Source organism: Gasterosteus aculeatus, chromosome 4 (genome assembly GCF_964276395.1).
Source record: "Gasterosteus aculeatus chromosome 4, fGasAcu3.hap1.1, whole genome shotgun sequence".
NCBI classification, from domain to species: domain Eukaryota; kingdom Metazoa; phylum Chordata; class Actinopteri; order Perciformes; family Gasterosteidae; genus Gasterosteus; species Gasterosteus aculeatus.
Genome location: NC_135691.1, coordinates 34,134,525 through 34,154,981, shown reverse-complemented (window position 1 = coordinate 34,154,981; position 20,457 = coordinate 34,134,525). Strand labels below are relative to the sequence as shown.

Genomic DNA, 20,457 nt, shown 5'->3' with positions numbered 1-20,457 from the left:
TATATCACATTTCTTTTCTTGAAAAGTCCGAATGGACAAACAATTATTTCCATCACAAAGTATTCTATAGATTTAGAAATGTGTGGAATGCCAGAAATGATTCCTACAGCCAAAGATAATATATAATATATTATTATTATAAAATGACATGTAACGCAATGTAATGTAAACCCAACACACCAAAGTCTGACACCCGGAACAGGGGTCACCCCCCCCCCCCCCCCCCCGGACCAGCACTAAGCCCCCCAGACTCACCTGCACAGGTGACTCCGCATTGAAGGATGTAGCGGCAGCAGAAGTCACACCAGGTGTCCTCGCCTCCGGCCACGAAGGTGTGTCCCTCCCCGGACTCCTCTCTGACCCTGGGGTCCTTCTCTCCGGGGGAGAAGATGGTCCTCACGTCGGGGGGTCTGAACCCCTTCTTCTTGGCCCGCGGGGGCCCCCCGCCGCGACCCTCTGACCCGCTCCTCCCGTCGCAGCTCGGCGAGCACTCCCGGTGTCCCTTCCCGCTCCAGGCCGCCTGCAGGCTCTCCAGGGAGGCCGGCAGAGGAGCCGTGTGCGGCCGGACCGCCTTCAGGTGCGCTGCGCCCTTTCCCGCCCTGGGGATCCGCAGCTTCGCGCCGGGGGGCGACCAGGGGGTCTCCGGTGCCTGCTTCGGCGAAGCCGGGAGAGGTGACGGAGAGTCCCCCTGATCCGAGAAGCGCACGGGGGCATATTTCCGACCATGGTGAGAGACGTTGAACATCACGTCAGCTCCTTAAGCTCCGCCGCGGTTCACTCGGTGGACAGAAGCGCCGACAGGTGTGTGACGTCATCGGAGACGCCGACCGGAGAGCTCGCGTGTGGTTGTCGGTGGGGCCGGGCGAGGCGGTCCGAGGAGAGCAGGAGAACCGGTCGGGTCTCATTTCACAGCGAGCAGCGTCACGTGGTAGATTATCCATTATTCGAATGTCACGGAGCGGAATTTCAGTTCAAACTACATTCAAGCCAGTCAGTGAATTAATGAGACTGTTTTCTTTAATTCGGTGTAAAATTAATGATTTAACACCAAACATACAATTCAGTTTTAACTCTTATTTGGGGTCGGCCTGTTGATATAGTGACCGAATATATGACTAACAGTGGGTCGAATCTCTAAATTGAGTTTTAATAAAAGCAAACTGCTCCTATTTTATATGCCCAATAATTCGCTTGTCAGTTGAGGGACCACTGAGAAAGTAATTAGAACACGAAATACTGGAAACCAATTACAGGACATTTAAATTGGGCACAGTGTAGTTCCTCATTTGGCCACAAGGCGCCGCTTTCACTTAAAACGCCTCTTTCGGACCCGTCCAGTGGATTTTAACATTTAAAAGTCTGACATAATCTTTCAGTAATTTTACGTTCGGCGTTCACAGGAATGTAGTTAATCATTTTTAACTTCCCCCAAATGCGGCCAAAAGTTGCCTTTTCAGCCTTGTACTTAAATCTACTTGAACTTTTCAGATTAATGTCCTCAATTTAATATTAAATAACAAATGACCCGTTTATACTCTACACCGATTTTCTGCTGCACTGAAACATTTAATGTTTTAAAACAAAACTTTACCACATGAGTAAGAATCACTTGATATTAAATGAGATTTTATTACAAACAATACAGTTTATGTTCATTTACACAACGGACAGTATACATTTAAATTCATTTTTGTAAAAAAGTGCAAATGATAAACAATATATATTTCATTTTTTCCAGCGCAAATACTGATTTAAAATGACCAGTTTCCCCTTATTTCCCTGAAAAGACACATTATTATTTTTTTATGAAATCACATTAAAAAGTTGCACAACAATACTTGTGTCTTTGGCTGAAGGTAATTGGCACAAAATAAACCTGAACAAAAACTATTCATGAAAAATAATCTCATTTAAATACAAAAGAAGAGTCTTGGAGGAAAGTTAAACTCCTTTCTGCTCACTGGCTGTCGTCCTCATCGTCACTGTAGAAGGCATCTTCCTGTGCAGTAGAAACAGGAGTATTAGCGTGTGTGTGCGTGCGTGCGTGTGCGTGCGTGTGCGTGTGCGTGCATGCGCGTACATATCCTCCATGCTGCTGGGTCCAGGGGGAATAGTAGTGCTGCAGGTACCGGGCTCCGTGGTCCAGCAGTCGGTTCCTGGGCAGCGGGTGGAACTCTGACAGGCGGGTGGTGACCTGCAGACAACATCTTCACGTCTTCAACACTTTTTTTATTTTTAAACTCTGCTCCTCTTTTTTTAATTAATTAAATTTAGCGCCCTTCGGCTGCTGTCACCTCGCAGGCCACGGCGATCTGGGTCTTGGGGGAAGCTTTGGGCCCCGGGGAGTCGGGGTTGGGGCTCTTGAGGCCCATTCTCGTGAGGAAAGTCGACATCAGCATCTCAAAAAAACCGTAGTCCCAAGACAGCTTGGTGGTCAAGTCTTTGAGCTCCTGGTGGGGGCCACAAACACTACATTTATGACCAGAATAGTGTGCGTAAATCCATTACTGTTTTTATACTACAGAGAGAAATGGAGACGGCCTCAGAGACTTTTTAGTTTCTAAAACAACAACATCTGATAAAAGTCGCTTGGACGAAATCAAACACATCGGGAGGAGAAGGATGTTCCTCACCGCCTCGTTCAGGTTGTCTCCAGCCTCCCTCAGCAGCAGACCGATCATCTTCTCCACGTTCTCATTCGCATCTTGTGCAGAAAGAAAAACAACGAGGTTGACGTATGAACAATCTGTCCCTCGCTTTGACACCTCGGATGATTCCCAGGAGGACGAACGCTCTGCGGCGTCACGTTTAGGGGCATCAGGTCTTCAGTAAAAGGAAACGGGAACTTACCGGATATACCGTCCGTCTCAATATCTGGACGAACAAACGGGATCTCGTCGGCCATCTTGGTCAGTCTTTCTGCTACCTCGTTCAACTCTTCTTCTTCTTCTCCTTCGTCTTCTCTAACAAATACAGCTGAAAGAATGGATCGTATGTTAAGGTCATTTGTTATGATGTATTGTTGTCTTTCATTATCGATCATAATCTGACTATTACTATAATACTTTAATTGACACAATAATGGAAAACGCCTGCTGTTTTTATTTCAACAGCCACAGGTGTAATAAATATAAAATATATGATCCATTACCCTATAAACAAAAGAAAAGCATTGATTCTCAAGAGGAGATTTTATGATTTAATGGTTCTTTTCATGAAAGAATAACTGAAAGCAGTTCATTAAGATGATTGCATATTAACTAGAGAGAATAATCCAGCAGGAGGCTGATGAACCGAATCTTTCCTCTTTAGTTGTGTTCAAGTAAGTTTGACTGTTAATGAATAAAAATGTAAACGTCCCCAAGTATGATGTATAGGACACAACACAGAGCTCTGTCTTCATTTTGCACACTCCGATGATGGATGATGAAAGTATTGATCGTCCCCACACTGATCAGCGGCGTTCTCCTGGTTCTCACCTCTTTTCGGAGCACATCGGTCGTCAGGCGGACTCGATCCTCGGCTTGCTTCTTCGTCTTCAGTCTGAGGTTTGGTGCAGCTAAAAATGTTCCGTGTCAATCGCAGCAGCATCCTCTTCTTCTTCCTTTTCTTCTTCCCAGTCAGCTGCTCCGTCTCCGTCGGGGCCTTTGAGGCGGCTGCGTCCTGTGCAGGCGATCCCTTCTGAGGTCGCCTCCTCTTGGCGTAGGCCATGAGGACCCTGAACTCCACCGTGTCCTCCATGCTGCCGGGCTCGGAGTCGGGGTCTGGGCTGACGCTGGGTTTGGCAAAGGGGTCGTGGATCTGCACGTGTCCGTTCGCCATGGCACTTCACTGTTGACGGATCAAATTATATTAAAGATCAAACTCTGACAACAACAAGTGTTTACCATAAAATTTGTTATTGTTTCTAGGAATCAGTTGTTGCTTTTGACTTCAATTGAATTGTAATGAAAGAAAAGTCGGAGTAAATAATTTGTCTATAGATGATTCTCACATGTGATTAGATCGGCTTTTATCAATGTTGATTTTCACTGTAAACAGAGTATGAACTTTGTTTTGTTTAATCTCTATTGTTCTGCAACTGAAGACGACTTTCATTATTGACAAAGAAAGAAATGACCTTTAATAATGTGGAATACAAATGGGTTTAGTGTCTTTAAATCTACGGCCCCTGGTGGTCATAAGTGAGCATCACACTTCAATAAACCGCCATAGTCTCTTTAAATAAGTTTACGTTGACGAAACTCTATAAAAACCATTAATCTTTACCATAAACACAAAAACAAAAATTAGCCTGGGATTTAAAAACAAGTTAATTAAATGTTACACGGTAAGTTTAATACATAAAGACCGTTTTCCGTTGAGGTGTAAAGCTTGAAACGTGTATGTTTCACTGTATCGTATCATCACTTTATAGCTTCACTTTGAGACATCGGACTTTGTTCATTTAACAGCAAGTTCACCGCTACTTAGGAAATAGCATCGCAAATGCTAACGGTTAGCTTCCTGGTCGACATCTTCTCTCTACTAAAAATTACGAAATTCAACGGAACACGAACTTTGACCAACTTTAATGTACGTACAATATTTATATTACAAAACCATAAATACTTACGGTCCAAAGGAGTAAAAAGAAACACCAAGTAGGCGCCAGGTGACCGCTTCCCGGTACAGTGGGACGAATAACGACGCCGCTCGAGTCCAGGTGCATTTAAAGACTCCGGGACGACGTGCTCGTGTACGTCCGCGTCACGTGTTACGTGATGACGCACGACACGGGACATTTAATGTGTCAGGAAGCTCCTCGTGTGCTTGTTTTCTGGGTTTTGGTTACGGTTTTTTTTTTATATCTCGTACAGTTCTTTTTCAATAAATGATCCCTTTGACAGAAAATATAGAGTATTTTTATTCACAAGTGATGTTTCTACCCGAGCACAAAGAATCTCTGAAACTGAAAGTGAAACTGATCGTGACACAGCAAAACACTTCAGCTTTTATTTATTCTAAAATGATAAGATTACTCAAATGTTGTTACAACTGTACAGTCTGGCATGCTTTGTCGTTATGCCTCGCAAAATACGTACATGCACACTTTTTGCGTCTTGAACTTTTACAAGTCCACAAAAGTTCATCCCGAAATAAATAGGTGGGGATTTTCTTTTGTGAAACCACAAAGTCAGTTTTTGTTTTGCTTTGAATGGTGTGTCAGTAGTGCCACAGCCTTGTTCAACATCACAACATAAATATTTTCATTGGGGCAGTAGTGTTAACCAGAAAAACAAAAGGGGAAATGTTACATGTAACCTACATTAAGAAAGAGGAAGCTGCCGTTAAAATATTAAAAGGTTGGGCCCCTTAGAAAATAATCTACCACGGCTTCACAAACATCTAAAAAGGGATGAGACAACATACAATTCTCCCTCTCTTTCCAAGAAGTGATGCATTTCTAAATATTTTCTGACTGAAGGCTGATTCGTGAGGGGAAATAAAGGAGCACATGAGTCCAACACGCCTACATGACTCATCATGTTACACATTAACCCAAAAGAACTTTGATGCCAGTGTAGCATTTTAGCTTGTTAATTCAAACGCACAGGTTTATTTGTCAGACAATGCGTCTTTTTAAGGTGTCACAAGTGAAGGTTGGAATCCGCGGATCAATAAGACACCGCAGGACCCATTTCAACCAGTAAAGACCACAGGAGAAGCCATGATCATTTTGGTTTACACGGTTAGAATTATGAGCCGAAGCCCAAATTATGACATGAAAAGTCAAAGTTAGAAGATGTAAACTCAAAATGAGGAAACAACAACTGACATAACTCGACCCAACTGGGACCAGAACTCCTTCAAATGGTGAAAAAAAACAAAAGTCCTCGAGTGTCTTCGGGCCTCTGCAGGTTTCTTTGTTTCCAGGTGAGACGCAGAAGGTCACGCTGAACTCATCGACCACCTGAGGAATGCGCCGGCGTGGCGTCACATTCAGGAAGTTATTCGCCACAGTTATTCGTGTGAGAGAGAAAGAAAGAGTGAACAAGTGTTTGTAATCAGGTTTGGGTTCATCGAGCAGGAAAATGTCTGGAAGAAGAGACTCAACTGGTTTCATTTGACGGGCAGTTCAGAGACGTGATAAGACCACCACACCCTGTTTCAAAGACCAATAATAATTATAATAATATACCTCAGAGTTAATAGATAACAAAAAGTGTAACTTTGACCCGGATCGATTCTGTGCTCTGTGGAGCCTGTAATGTAATCTCATTAAATCTTATTTTTAACGTAACCAACAGTCGGCGACGGTTTAATAAAATACATCCAGCAGTTTAACTTAAAACCTTCAGTCGGAGTTATTGACCGATCATCTTCTCCTTCGGTCAAAAAACACACACAGAAATTGGGAAACATTCAACACGTCTGACGATATGAAAAGAAGATTCATATCTATTTAATCTAAGAGGTCTGAGTGGATCTTTTTATTTGTATTCAGAATTTCTGTGTAGCTTCCTGTAAAAACGCTCAATGGTGACAAATGTGTTTCTTAGTGTTTGCGATAAAATGATCTAATTTTTGGTCCTGATCATCTGATACCAGCAAAAAACACAGAAAAAGATTGTGAATCGATCGACGGATCATTTTCGGTCCAGACTGAAAAAAACATTTGATAAACTGATGTGAGAATTAAACACAGACATTCATGCTCTCCAGAGGATGAATGCCTGCAGACCACATGACAATAGCACGCTAACACGCTAAAGGAAGATGGTGAACATGTTTAGCATATTCGCACGCCGCCGTTAGCATTTAGCTCAAAGTAGCCCGGCTGTGGACCCAAATATCTAGCTGATGTATTTGACGTTTTTAATGTTTTAGTCAGTTTGCAGATATGATGCAGCCGATGAACTGAAGACGTAACTAAACACTCCGGGTCGTTGCAGCGAAGAGCATCGAAGAGCATCAATGAGCATCGAAGAGCATCGGCAGTTGGGTCCCAGTTTAAAATCAATGTTTTTGGCTGAAGAGGAAACACAGTTAAGATATTTTCTGACTCGGAACAAACAGGAAATAATGTCAGAGGCAAAAACAGCATCACATCTTCTTTTAACAAATGAATAAAATAAAACAACAAACTTCAAGTAATCCCATCAGCATCATCATCATCATCATCATTATCATCATCATCAGAAGCAGAAAAATATGAAATACAAAAGCAAAGAAAAACTACACATCCAACCAAAGAGGAAAACTGATTTAAAACTATAATAATTAAATAGTGTAAAACAACAATAATGCCGTCTTTTATTCCATTAGCATAAAAGAGTCCCAAGGAGGTAAGAGAACGCCATGCATAAAGGAACGCTGATGAGAGACAATCCGACAGAGAGTTTCTCCCCAAAAGAAAGAGCAACGAGTGTGTCGTCCACGCACGCTTCCTGTCCGCGGGACGGAGGGACACGCGTAGCCATCGCACGAGTCCTGCGCAGCAACGCTTGTGGAAGACAAGAGACGAGAGGCCTGAAATGTGGTTTCTCTGTTTTCACAGATCGGGAAGGAAGTAAATTCAACTTTAAGATCGGTGGAGAAATGTTTCTGACATTAGTCACTCGTTTCCCTACGAGAAAAAGTTTTCAAATCTAGTCAGATGCTGTAAATAAAACCTCCCGTGTGTTTGTTTGAATGGTGAAGGACTCATAAGCCGTCATCAATGACTCATGAAAACACTCCGAGTGGAGACAACGGGATTTTCCAACGTCAGACTTCTACGGCGACACTTTTAAAATAATTCCACGTCCCTCGAGCACTTTGGGGAAAGCGGTTCTTGCGTTTTATGTGAATTTAGCTTACAACAGGTTATATCAAAAGAGACCTCGCAGGGTGGTTTTAAAAGCTCAATCCATATACATGCACACAAAGTAAAACAACAGGACAATCATGTGACCAACCAGCTGTGAAGTAAAACGCACATTCAATACTCCTCGGTGCTAAATGTTCACAACATTAATGTAATGTAAACGGTTAATATAGAAATGCAAAAGATGTCATCGATTCATATTGCATTGAATATGGCTCAGATTTGTATCTTCTTCTGGGAAAAATGCTGCAACACGCACAGACATGCACACACACGCACACACACACACACGGTCTGTAGTTACCGACGTGCTGCACAGAGAACAGAAACAAGACGGTTCCTGTTGCAGCTTAACTGATTCTCCCTTCGGGTTAGATTTGGAATGACGAATTGTATCACACACACACACACGCACACACACACACACACACACAGCCTTGTCGGGTCAGGAGTACCAGATGCAATGAGAGGTTAAAGATGTGTTTGTGTGACGCTGGTTGGTGAGTCTTTTCCTCGAAACACGTCAATACAAACTGGGAGCTGGTGGAGTGAAGAGGGAACGAATCACAAAATGCTCCTTATAAAATACATATATTCTCCAGAGTTAAAGGTTCTTTTACTCCCCTCGGTGATCTAGGGAAGAAGGATTGTTTTAGTCAGCAGCAAAAAACATATTTTTGCTATTTTTATCATCTATTTGACCTGTTTTGTTGTCAGCTGAATGGGGATTCTGTTGTTGTTATTTATTGTATTTTTTATTTAAGTGTATAAGCGAGAAGCGACACGACGCACTGATTCAAAGAATGTAAAAACTTTGCTCCCTTCTTTTGTGAGGGCATGTTGAAGCTTGACGGGCGGCGTTACGCAGTATGAAGGCAGAGATTCGTGACTCTGGGAGCAGATGCGACACTACATCCATGTAATGTCTTTGGCACACAGGTTTCATGGGATAAACGTCATATATAAAACGGTCTCTTTTTCAAATATTTTATATAGTTTTCTAAATGCTTATCGAACACATTTACTTACAGTTTCTAAAAATATGTATTGTGACTAAAAAGAAAAAAACGCGCCTCCACGAGTTCGTCTCCCAAACCGCTCAAAGTGCACTTTCACCCACAAACAATAAATAGAATAGGAATAAATAAATACAAATAATTAAGTTGACCATTCAAATCTCCGAAGCAGTTTGTCTCTCCTCTGCGGAGACGAGCGTCTCCGCTGAGAGTGTGTGCGAGTCCAGGGAGGCCGAGAGACTGTGTGTGTGTGTGTGTGTGTGTGCGCCTCAGACAGCCGTCTCCAAGTCTTCTTGTGTGGTAGATGTGTGTTGTTTGGTGCTCAGGAAGGTGACGAGCTCAGAGTCTCCCTTCGCTACGTCCGCCGGCGTCTTCCCCTGATGGACACACACACACACACACACACACACACGGTCGCTACGGTAACAGAGAAGAGGAGCGCATGGCTGCAACTAATGCGTTGCCATATTGAAATAACAATATTGCAAAATTACCACGAAGAAAAACCAAGGAGGAGAAATATTTTCAGAAGCAAAATCAGTGAATCATTTTGGTCATTTTGTGTGTTTACCTGAAAGTTGGTCTTTTCGAGTGACGCCCCGGCTCCCACCAGCAACCGACACGCGGCGTGGTGCTTCTCCGAGGCTGCTTTGTGCAAGGCAGTGTCCCCTCTACACACAGACACGCACACACAGACACCGTGATCAGTTAAGCTGAGAGAACGTGCGCGTTGTTGTTATTTACAGCCGGAGATCAAAGAAACAACATACTTCTCTCTGTCGGTCAAATCCAGAAGCACTTTAGAGCCTGAAGATGGAGAAAGGAAAACGTAATCAGGTTCCACCTCCACGGCGGACAGCACAAGCTTACAGACAACAGCAATGCGTCTGGTGGGGGGGACTTCATGCACAGTCTCACCCGGCTGCAGGATGAAGCCGAGCAGCTCGGCGTGTCCCTTCTGGGCGGAGACGTGCAGCGCCGAACAACCTCTGGAGTCTCTGACCAGCAGGCTGACGCCTCGACGCACACACTCCGACAGCTGGACACACACACACACACACACACACACACAGTTTATTTAAAACAAGCAAACATGGCTCACATGTGTACTACTATAGAAGTAGTTCTGTTTACACTGTTAAGAGATTTAATGAGGTGGCTTCATGCTGCTGAGCGTGAATGAACCTCAGAGCAGGTTGGACCGGCTCTAACGACGCGTCGCTGCGCGGTGTGTGAGTGCACGTTTACCGTGGACAGATCTCCTGCGCCGGCAGCCGTCAGCAGAGCTGGAAACACCAAGATCAACACAGAGATTCATTAGATCGAATCCATGGAAACGCCGGTGCGTCTGTGAACATCTGCCGCTTTCTCTAAACACATCTGCCTCTAACTCAAAGTAACTGCAACACATTCTAAAGGGAGATGCACCAACTTAATCTTACCACAACACCACCCGTCACACCACCCGTCACCGTGTGGTTTCAGAATCAAAGGCTGACTGAGTCTGACTGAAAGTGAAACGATCAGATTGTGTTTGGTTTGAATCTAAGAGCGAGAGAGCGTCTCTCTGCGTTTTCAGCCCGAGGAGCAGGCGGACGGGGCGTGTGAGGATGGAACACCGGGCCGGTTAAACCGGAGAGTCCCATCAAAATCACAACGGCTTTGTTATTCTCAGAAAATGTCCCACGGCTCCTCCGGGGGAACGCTAAGGGGAGAAAAACATCTGCAGAGGCCAGAGGAGAAGAGCTGTGGCCTTCGGCTCTGGATATAAATGAATGATAACGCCTTATTAGTTCACTTCAGAGTGTGCGTGTGTGCGTGTGTGTGTGTGTGTGTGTGTGTGTGTGTTCTCTACCTTGTTCGTCGGATGTCAGAGAAACACTGTAAAGAAAGAAAACAGTAGGAATTAAACTGAGGTAGAAACATATTTCCTTATTTTTCCACCTTTTAATTCCATGAACTGAAAACAATAGTGATGAATGCTCATCGGTACCCGGAGGTCGGCTCCACCACCACATCCGGCATCGCCGTGGACGCTCCCTGGCTCGCCGCCGGGCCCTCGTGGTCCAGGATGAACACCTCGTCCTGACAGATCTCGGTCACAAAGTGGAGGTGCTCCTACACACACACACACACACACACACACACACACACACACACACACAGAGACATGTGGACACCAGCAGAAAGACCCAGTGAACATTCAGCGGCGCGGCGCGGCGTGGTTACCTGAGCCTTATCGATGCGGTAGAAGCGGTCAGCAGACGTGGCTGCGGAGCAGAAACAAGCGCTTTCTTTAAACCATTTATGTCAAGTGGAACCTAAATAATCTCGGCCTCCATCTGTTAGTCACAGCGACGAGGAGAAACCACGCGGTGCCACATCAACATCTGTGATGAGAGTCACTCACAGTCCAAGAAGCTCCAGCTGGAGGAGAGTCTGCCGCTCGAACCCGTCCTCGGGACGCCTCGGCTCTCGTCCTGAACGAGACGGGGACATCAGACACCGATCAGTGATCAGATGGGGGTCATTTGGCAGAATAGAAAAGAGAGTCCAGACAGAGAGACGGTATTAATAAGTGCTGATTAACTGTGAGGTTTTGTTTGTTTTTCAACCTGAATGTCTGATTATAAACGGCTGTGGTTGAACCATCATGACACAGATTTAATGGAGAAACAGGTGTCGTACCTGGTAGTGCACCCTGTGGCCAGTAGATGGCGCCTGGAGTAAATCCTAGCAAGCACAGCAGACGGGTTTCAAGGTTAACAAACAGCCAAAGCGTCGACGTCCCGCCCGTCCACGCACTGAGCCTCCCAGCAGAGACACGCCGCTCGCGTGTCGTGGGCGTCGTAAAATAATGATGACGGGGCGGAAACAGAACAGGACGTCAGGAGCACTGGTGATGAACATAAAAGGGGGGGAACTCGCCTCTTGTAATCTGTCAATGTAGAGTCTGCACGTCTCCAGGTCACAGTCCCCCCTCACCACCACGATGCCTACTGGGATGGCTGCGGCGCACAGACACACAAACCAGGATCAGCGGCTTTTGACTCGGCTGCTCATTTACATACAGGGTTGAGTTTGTGTCAATGGCCAAAATCCCCCGTGTTATCGCCACACACATGATATATGACCTCTGACCTCTGCCTTTATCCAGCCACGAGCCTTTCGTGGAGCTTTAGCCTGAAATGCTCTTCAACGCTCTAAAGCTCTCCTTATTGAAGCAAACACACACACACACACACACGCACACAGACACACACAGGCGCTTACAGATGTCTCGTAGCCGCTCCTTGTCGTACTGCAGTTTGTCGTACTCGTGGAGGCTGATCCGGTTCACGCGGAGACGCAGGCGGTCTGGAACCGCGTGAGGACTGGAACAAAAACACACACAAGTGCATGTAGACACACACAGTTAAGACAGTGAGAAGGACGCATTCATGCACACACAGACCGGGGGGGGGGGGCATTGAGTGAAAGCTGCAGAGTGGTGCAGGAGTAATAAGCTCCAGACAAGACAGACGCACATTTAGAGGTGAAGAGACTCTATGAGCACGCGACCTCTCTCTCTCTCTATATACAGTATATATATATGTATACATATATATATATATACAGTATATATATATGTATATATATATGTATATGAATATATAACATACAACATCACTTGGCTTCGACCTCTACGAGTTTGTGAAGACAACAGATGTCGATATTCGAGCCCTTTAAAGTTCGTGTAGGTTGATTAATCTACTAATTTGTGTGTTTTTCTACATTCGACTGAAACTTTCCAGAAAAGGAGAAACGAGATATGACTCATTTCACGCAAATTCATGGAAACGTGAGAAAATAATTCCTCGTTAGTGAGTTAAACCCAATTCTGATGATCCATCTGCGGTTTAAGTAGAGGAAGTCAAACATCTTCTCAAGCAGGATGAGATGAAATGACCTCGGTTCAATGTGCGATGGAGGGAAATCGACGACAGCAGAAGCACCGACTGGTCCACTCGCTGGCGCAGCGCTCAGGTACTTACACAGAGAAGGAGTCGGGGGGGGCAGAGAGGCGGCGCAGATCAGCTGCACACACCTTCTGAATACTACGGACACACACACACGCACGCACACACACACAGACACACAAACGGACACACACAGAAGAAGGGTGGAGAGATGTAGACCAGGGGAAGGAGGGATGGGTGGTGGAGAGGAGGTGAGCAGAGGGGGGGGAGTAGGGGGAGCAGTGAGTTAAGGGAGGAAACAGGAGAGGAGACGTGAGGAAAAAAGGAAAGAAGGGAAAAAGGAAATGGACAAAATGAGGGAGAAAACAGAAGGGAAGGAGAGAAAAAGAGATGAAAATAATAAATAAGCAGAAAGATTACATACATGTGTTGTCAGAAAGAAGAGGAGGACAGACAGAGAAAAGGTAAGAGGACAAACGTTGACAGCAGCGGTGCATCGTTACTGCAGCAAGAAGTACTTGTTATTGTTTACGGGCTGCTAGAAAATAGAGCCACAAATATCAACACGGATGTGTAGACGGAGAAGCATCGGTGCTTCAGGGGACGGAGGGACGCCAGCAGCTCTGTGTAGTCCTTATACAGCCAGAGGTACAATATGATCAAGTACTTAAACTACAGGTACTGCTCTTAAAGGGACAGTGTGCGTTTTTGGGGGGGGGTAATCTGTACAACGTGGTTCTGTATGTCATCAGATCCTAAACACTGCCCCTCTATGTAACTCTTTAAACAGTTCTACTGATGGAGTATTTTACCTACTTTCGATTAACTAAAAGGATGCGAGTACGTCTCCCGCCCACTCGGCGTGGCTCCGCCCCCGACACAGATCAATGAACGTCTCCGGAGCGACGCGTCAGCTGATTGGATTGAACCCCCCGGGGAAGTGGGTTGGTGGGAGAGGAGTGAATGTCCCACTAAACAGATTGAATGACTCACTCTGCGTGCAAACCGGGCTTTTACAACCCCGCTGGCCTCGTTGTGTGTCTGCGTGTGTGTCTGTGTGTGTGTGTGTGTGTGCGTGTGACTCACTCGTTGAGCAGGGGCACAGAGGTGCGTCTCTTGCTCTTCTGGACCATATTGGCCTGATTTCGGAGGCAGATGCGGAGGGTGGAGGGAGCCAGTCGGCACGGTTCACCGTCCACCTGCGTGCACACAGACACACAACACTTTGTGTTTCGAGGTAAACAAACCTGCCTTTCCAGGAATCGTCAAAGCAGGAACCACGACTGGACCTTTCGCTCTCCGAGCGACAAAGAAAGACTCCGAACATGCAGATGCTCAATCGTTTTAATCTTTTAAGCTACATTTCCTTCAGAGAGAACGAGCATTAGTTATTATTCAGTTGGAGAGACTCAGACTGTAAGTGACTCATTCCCACACCCACCTGAACAGGTACGGTCTTGAAGGTAGTGAGGACGACTTCTCTGCACTGGTGCAACCGCTCTCCGTGACCTCCGACCTGCAGCGCCGCCTGGTGGACACGACGCAGAGTCACAGCAGGAGAATGGAAGTTTATTCCCTTAAATCAAAGCATCTTCTCTTCTCTCTCTCCCGCGTCGCAGTGGTTAGCGCTCACCAGCGAGGCCACGGTGAAGCCGATGACCTCGATGCAGCCGTCGTCGTGGCGCTGCGGCTCAAAGTCCCGGTGGTCGCCCGTGTTTCCCCACGGCATGGTGCCAGCACAGTACCTGTTGCACACGTTAGAAACACGTCAGATCCATTGGTAGCTCCCCAGACGATTGACAGTTTGCACCGATAACGGCTCCTTTTTTCTCCGTTTTTTTGTTTAAATTGAGACTCGTGGGTCACATTCACCTACCTGGGAATGTTTAGGAACACAATGCACTGGAACTTCAGCTCCTGGATCTTAGGAGTTAGATCGGTTCCATCGCACTGAGGAAGACGTAGAAAGTTAAAGTTCAACATTCATCCCTCCAGATCCTTCACTCTCCGAACATGTCGAGTCAAGCTTCTTTCTCACTTCTCAGTTTGAACGCTCTCGCTCTCAACCGGAGCAAAGTGATGGATCTATTTCATTTGTTTAGTTAAATCATGACACCACAACCAGGGACGTTTCTACAAAGACGTTTAGTGGATCGGTATCATGTCTCACACTTCTTCTTCCCGTGTGCCACTGAACTCCTTTGTGGTCCAAGAACTATTAAAAACACGTCAAAGAGGCAACGCTGGTTCCTTCCACATGAACACACACGCTGTGGTCTGCGCGCACAAAGTCCCGCTGCACCAAATACTCAAGACAAACATTCCTAACATTACGACATTAACATCAGCCCGAGGTTATCAAAAGAGAAAAAAAACTTTTATCATGATGACATTAGGAGAAAAAACGATTCACCGTCAGTTTACAGAACATTAATCATTGTTTTTTAAGCAAAAATTCCCCAAATGAACTTGGATGGAAATATGTTCTACTTCTTTTAGCGTCTTTGGTTGTTGGATTGATAATGAAACAGTCATTTAAATGTACCTTTGTGAATTTGTGAGGCCACTGAGCGGACTGTTAATCAATAAAACAGAGACTCATTCATGAGAACCACTGCGAGGCGCCGCTGCGGTTCTACCACAGAAGAAGAGTCCTCCGGAGGTCGGCGGAGGAGTTGAAGGACGTTCCGTTTAATCACCCGGACGACCTGCTGGCCGGACGCGTCGAACGCGGAACACGATACAGATGGAGAGAGGACGAGCGTGTTAACACTCACCACCACCCGGACGTGCTTGGACAAATCCCTCGAGCTCCTCTGGAGGAAATCTGAGAAGGCGGCCTGCACACACACACACACACACACACACACACGAAGGGAGATAAATACCATGCTTCCTCTTCGTTAGTTAGTTAGAAGATCTCTTTCAGGCTCAGGATTTTAATTTGGAGAAATTAAAAAACACAAAGTGGAAGCTGGAATAAAAGAATTCCTATTTCTGCTGCGACACCCAAAAGGCTTCAGGCTATAAGATACGATCCATACGAGCGAGTCATCATTTCATCATAAACCAGGACATCCTCTTGTTTTCACCACACATGCACCATCCAAATATCTTTATGTCCTGATATTTGTCCTCCAGCAGCTTCATCTCTCCTTCTCCCCCGTTTCCTTTCCTTCACTCGCCCCCCTCGGTTCCTCTCTAATCGCCCGGTTAGCACAGAGCTTGTGAGTCGGCGGGACACTCACTCCTGCGTAGAACATCTTGTTGCGGAAGCGACTGTTAAACTTCTCCGGGTTGGCCTCTGGAAAGACACAATCAGAGAGGCGGAGAATACGTTAAATAAACACGTTAAATGCAGACGAATGAATGTGTCCTTTTTAAAATTAGATTCCGCCGGTCTCTTCCCGGGAAGTGGGAACTTGATGGAATAGAAATAGAGTTAAAGCAGGATGAAACGTGGGAGAAAGACATTCATTTAAATACATTACGTTACATTTACATTCCACTGACCTCTGGACTCGTGGAACTCCAGCGTGACATGAGCATCGAAGCCCAGGCTGAAGTAGTTGTTGAACACGTTGAGAGGCAGCTGAGGACACAAATTCACTCCTGTTTCTTTTACCTTTGCCAGACATTTATTTTGAAAGACAATGTGTTGGTGATGCGACCTCACTTAAACGCACACACACACACACACACACACACACACACACACACACACACACACACTGACCTTCTGTGTTCCCTCCTCCGGCTGATCGGCACCTTTCTCCACGTGCAGGTTCCACCTGTCCAGCTGCACCACCGAGCCGTCCTCCACGTGGCAAAGCACCTTGGACACCGGCTCGTCCGTGTAACCCTGCGGACGCACAGAGACAATGAACAACACACACAGGCAGAGATCCGCTTGTTTGGTTCTGCTGCTCAATTAGATGACTGACAGCTCCCGACCAGCTGCTGCTAAACGGAGTCCTCCAAGTACGCAGAGACTTCAACATCTATCCTTTCATTGAAAGCGATCAGCGCAATCTGCAAATGGACGGCCGAGTGATCGCATCAAAAGCTGAGCGGATCCTACAGGAAACACACACACAACACACACAATCAGCCCGTCTCTCTGGTCGACACCTGTCACTCAGGCCAGGCGTCTCTAACGGGAAGCATTTTGTCTTTCTCTGTGTTTCCTGCTTTCTATTTTCTGTCTCCCTCTGGACGGGGTCAGAAAATCAGTGAGCCAAGGACTGCAGTGACACGCACACGCAAACACGCAAACACACACACAAACACACACGCACAGCGGAGATCCCGCTCTGACACACAGTGACTCACAGGGTTGTTCACACTCACACAGAGAGCGGTGGAGAAGGTGAAATGGTGAGTAGCACCACCGAGTGTCAGAAGGTGAGGAGCAGAGGAGAGGAAAGCAAAGGGGGAGGAGAAGGAGGCGAGGGTTAGGAAAGGAAGTGAAGGGGAAGGAAAGGGGGAAAAGGAGGAAGCACAGGCAAGGATGCGAAAAGTAAGGAGCGATAAGAAAAGGAAATGGAAGCGGGAAAAGAAACAAAAGGAAAGGAAAGGAGAGGAGAGGGAAAGGAAACAGATAAAGTGGATGAAAAAAGAAACCCTGCAGTCAGAACTCATTAACCGCCTTAGGAGATACGAACGTTCTCTCGGCTCTTTACTCCTTTGAATCCTGTAATTCACGTGTCCTTGTTCTTCATTCATTTAAAGACCACAAACCTCATTAGGTGATGAACAAGGAACGAATCAACTAGGCCGCTTAAACACATGCAGCATGAAGACGATGAAGATTAAGTATTTTTAAATATATTCACTGAATAAATGAGAATAAAATACATTTGATACCATCAGAAAAATAACTGTATTTGGTGGATTATAGTTGATCCTTCTTTGTTTAATTAATCAGAAACACTCTAATGTCAACTCCACACTCCAAAGAAATGTTTAAATCTAATCCTGTTTCTTTCCCGATGAAAGCTGCTGCGACGCGTCTCCGCGAGAGGAAGCGGTCGCAAAACCGCTTCCTGCTGTTCATAGCTGTGACTTTACGTTACACGGAGGCGGAGAGGAAGAGTCAGACAGGAAGTGCTTCCTGGAATGTGGCTTTGTGTCGCTCCCGGAGGCGTCTGAGGGACGAGCTGTTGTATATTCCTCTTCAGCTAATTGAAACGTCGTCTTGGTTTCATTTTCCATCTGCAACAACTCTACGGAGGAAACCGGTTTCCATGGAGACGCGACTAAAAGGACCCGAGCTCAAAGTCCTCAAACGCACTGGAATGGATGCACAAGCACAGGGGGGGAGAAGCTGCGGGACGTCCTGCCGCTCACGGGGGGTCAAGGCTCGGCACTCACCCCGCCCCAGTTGAGCGTCCTGGCGAGGTCGTTTCCTGTTCCCAGAGGAAGAACCGCCACCGGAGGCTGTGGGTTCATCTGCAGCTCGTCCAGAGTGGACAGGATCCAGCCCACCTGCAGGGAGACGTGCACACGCGGGTCAGCGGCGGGTGTCCACAAAGGGTCACACGTGGGAACGACATCGCGACGCAGTCCTACCGTGCCGTCCCCCCCGCAGGCGAGGATGCGCAGATTTGGCACTTTGCGATACAACTCCAACCTGACGAGATCCCACACAAAGCAGAGCGGGGTTGTGGAATAATACTGAGCGCTGCCGAGTGGGCGTGATGGTGCGAGGTTTGTGAAAATTGCTCAGCCGTGAGAAGATACGGCCCCGGCGCTTCTTCGGCCGGTGTGGGTGGATTTAAATAAGAAGCGAAGGGTACTCACGCCTCTCGCAGGCCGCCCTGTGACAGGTCGAACACCTGCCGAGGGTTCAGGATCCACATGAACATCTGCAACACCTTGGCACCCTGCGGAGAGACGGGCTTCAAATACTCGTAGGAACTCCAGGTCTATTTGAAGCGGCTCTGCTGGAGCAGCTGCAACCGTGATTACTGTGAAATCGTCTCTTCATCTTATCTGATAAAAAACGAATCCAGCTCCGTTTGACGTCTTCCTGTCAAAACGCTTTGTCGCTGCAGATTGTAAAAACTGCTGAGTCAGCCGGCTGAGCGCAGAGATTTAATCCCATTAAATTAATCAAATTCAGCAGCCACACCATTTGAATCTGATAATGTTGATTTCTCTTGTATAACGTCTTCTGTAAAAAAAGGTTGTTACGGTGTCACACACTTTATATTAATGCAACTTACTTCTTCATGATTGTAGATGTTTATTTTGCATTAACAAACGTCCCTCTGGTGATCTAACAGCCTCTAACAGTGACGTCATACGTGGAATGAGTGCGTCTCTCAGAGGAGGCTGACCTGGTTGCCGCCGCTCTTGGGATTGACGAAGACCAAGATGGGCTTCATGAGAGGTGAAGGAAGAGGCTTCAGCATGAACGGACGCCATTTAGACTCCTGAGGGCGGGGAGGGACGGGAAAGTTACAGACGCGCTAATAGTGTACGCAAGAGATAATGAACCAAATTATTAGTCGACTAGCTGATTCACACAATGGATTAATAATTTATTTATCGTGCAAAAGGAAAAACGATCAAGCCGCTCAAATACTTTTTCTGCTTTTCTGCTGAATTTCTTTGGACAAAACAAGACAGCAGCAGATTAATTAATAGTGAATCCAGATTCACTGATGATTATTGACCCAAAGGGACAAAGTACACGGCCTTTATTTGGTTAGATACACATAAAACAGACACATAAAACATAAAAGCATTAACGCGCGTGTACGTGTCTTCTCGGGTTACATTCAGAGAGTTCATCCACTTACATCAAGTCCCTTCTTGCTTGTCCTTCGTTTAAACGATGTCCGCTTTTTTCTCCTGGCAGAGTTCTTAAGTGAGCTCTAGGGTGAACGCACACACACGCACACACACACACACACACACACACACAGACACAGAGTTCAATGGTTAGTTCACTGCCACCGCGTCCCTTGTGATGGTAATTTAAAGTGCAATGAAGCATGTGATGTGACTGACGGGTTGTGTGTGTGTGTGTGTGTGTGTCTGTGTGTGTGCGTGTGTGTGTGTGTGAGACACAAACCCTGAGTTCCCTGAGACAGATCAGACATGTGTCAGCTCTCATCACGTCATAGTCAAAATCACACACACACACACATGCACAGATTTTGACACACTTCAAGTCTTTAAATGTAGATCTAACATTTGCTTCTTATTACTGTTACAAAATGACAGTTATGTAACTTTATCAAGCAGTGACTGGTGAGGGGTGTGTGCAGTGCGTGTGCAGTGCGTGTGCAGTGCGTGTTCAGTGCGTGTGCAGTGCGTGTGCGTGCGTGTGCACCTGTGGTTTCCTGACTTTGATGATCCAGGAGGGGGGCACTATGACTCCAGCGTGGGCCCCCAGTGAGCACGGCTCCTCGATCTGGTGCAGCATGAAACACGTCACCTTGTTGTGGAACTGCAGGGAAAACACTGCGTGTTGTTATTTCTCCTTTTAATTCATCATAATGTAATAAAACACTGTCAGAAATATTAGCATTGGTCATTGAATATTATATAATGAGTCATTTATCTAAATTAGACTGGATGTATAAATAATAATAACAAGGCAGCAACAATGAGAATTCATTCA

The 20,457-nt window shown here is 46.1% G+C and overlaps 3 protein-coding genes across 14 annotated transcripts in view; all 3 read right to left on the bottom strand.

The window, feature by feature from the left end:
- Positions 1-868, bottom strand: part of rassf3 (Ras association domain family member 3) — a 29,962-nt gene extending 29,094 nt beyond the window's left edge. The window contains exon 1 of the mRNA XM_040175487.2: positions 256-868. Coding sequence (XP_040031421.1) covers positions 256-745 — 490 coding nt within the window. The 5' untranslated portion in view covers positions 746-868. The remainder of the gene's footprint in view (positions 1-255) is intronic.
- Positions 869-1,609: 741 nt separating this feature from the next.
- LOC120818426 (uncharacterized) lies at positions 1,610-4,758 on the bottom strand. Its single transcript, XM_040175491.2, has 7 exons — positions 4,616-4,758; positions 3,480-3,831; positions 2,851-2,976; positions 2,634-2,704; positions 2,295-2,450; positions 2,081-2,194; positions 1,610-1,999 (listed from the first exon to the last, which is right to left on the bottom strand). The coding sequence occupies exons 2-7, from the start codon at positions 3,820-3,822 to the stop codon at positions 1,958-1,960; spliced, it is 852 nt and encodes a 283-aa protein (XP_040031425.2). The 5' UTR covers positions 3,823-3,831; positions 4,616-4,758; the 3' UTR covers positions 1,610-1,957.
- A 1,693-nt stretch (positions 4,759-6,451) lies between these two features.
- dgki (diacylglycerol kinase, iota) overlaps positions 6,452-20,457 on the bottom strand; it is a 31,844-nt gene continuing 17,838 nt past the window's right edge. For 6 of the 12 annotated variants that reach the window (XM_040175482.2, XM_040175484.2, XM_040175483.2 and 3 more), the window contains 27 exons: positions 20,167-20,283; positions 19,631-19,705; positions 19,166-19,261; positions 18,627-18,709; positions 18,396-18,456; positions 18,198-18,311; positions 16,561-16,686; positions 16,338-16,416; positions 16,073-16,128; positions 15,602-15,664; positions 14,701-14,774; positions 14,458-14,569; positions 14,266-14,352; positions 13,911-14,023; positions 12,900-12,962; positions 12,139-12,239; positions 11,794-11,873; positions 11,554-11,598; positions 11,276-11,345; positions 11,095-11,135; positions 10,859-10,983; positions 10,721-10,746; positions 10,114-10,151; positions 9,784-9,904; positions 9,636-9,672; positions 9,437-9,536; positions 6,452-9,242 (listed from right to left, as the gene is read on the bottom strand). In XM_040175482.2, coding sequence (XP_040031416.2) covers positions 9,135-9,242; positions 9,437-9,536; positions 9,636-9,672; positions 9,784-9,904; positions 10,114-10,151; positions 10,721-10,746; positions 10,859-10,983; positions 11,095-11,135; positions 11,276-11,345; positions 11,554-11,598; positions 11,794-11,873; positions 12,139-12,239; positions 12,900-12,962; positions 13,911-14,023; positions 14,266-14,352; positions 14,458-14,569; positions 14,701-14,774; positions 15,602-15,664; positions 16,073-16,128; positions 16,338-16,416; positions 16,561-16,686; positions 18,198-18,311; positions 18,396-18,456; positions 18,627-18,709; positions 19,166-19,261; positions 19,631-19,705; positions 20,167-20,283 — 2,211 coding nt within the window. In that variant the 3' untranslated portion in view covers positions 6,452-9,134. The remainder of the gene's footprint in view (positions 9,243-9,436; positions 9,537-9,635; positions 9,673-9,783; positions 9,905-10,113; positions 10,152-10,720; positions 10,747-10,858; positions 10,984-11,094; positions 11,136-11,275; positions 11,346-11,553; positions 11,599-11,793; positions 11,874-12,138; positions 12,240-12,899; positions 12,963-13,910; positions 14,024-14,265; positions 14,353-14,457; positions 14,570-14,700; positions 14,775-15,601; positions 15,665-16,072; positions 16,129-16,337; positions 16,417-16,560; positions 16,687-18,197; positions 18,312-18,395; positions 18,457-18,626; positions 18,710-19,165; positions 19,262-19,630; positions 19,706-20,166; positions 20,284-20,457) is intronic. The other 6 variants (XM_040175485.2, XM_040175486.2, XM_078100520.1 and 3 more) reach the window with 1 other exon arrangement.

What these genes read in the sequence shown, in the direction of transcription:
- LOC120818426 (XM_040175491.2), bottom strand. Translation starts at nt 3,822, where the DNA reads ATGGCGAACGGACACGTGCAGATCCACGACCCCTTTGCCAAACCCAGC. An exon ending in CCGATGTGCTCCGAAAAGAG is followed by an intron (nt 2,977 to 3,479) that starts GTGAGAACCAGG and finishes CCATTCTTTCAG; the next exon opens with CTGTATTTGTTAGAGAAGAC. An exon ending in TGAGACGGACGGTATATCCG is followed by an intron (nt 2,705 to 2,850) that starts GTAAGTTCCCGT and finishes TTTCTGCACAAG; the next exon opens with ATGCGAATGAGAACGTGGAG.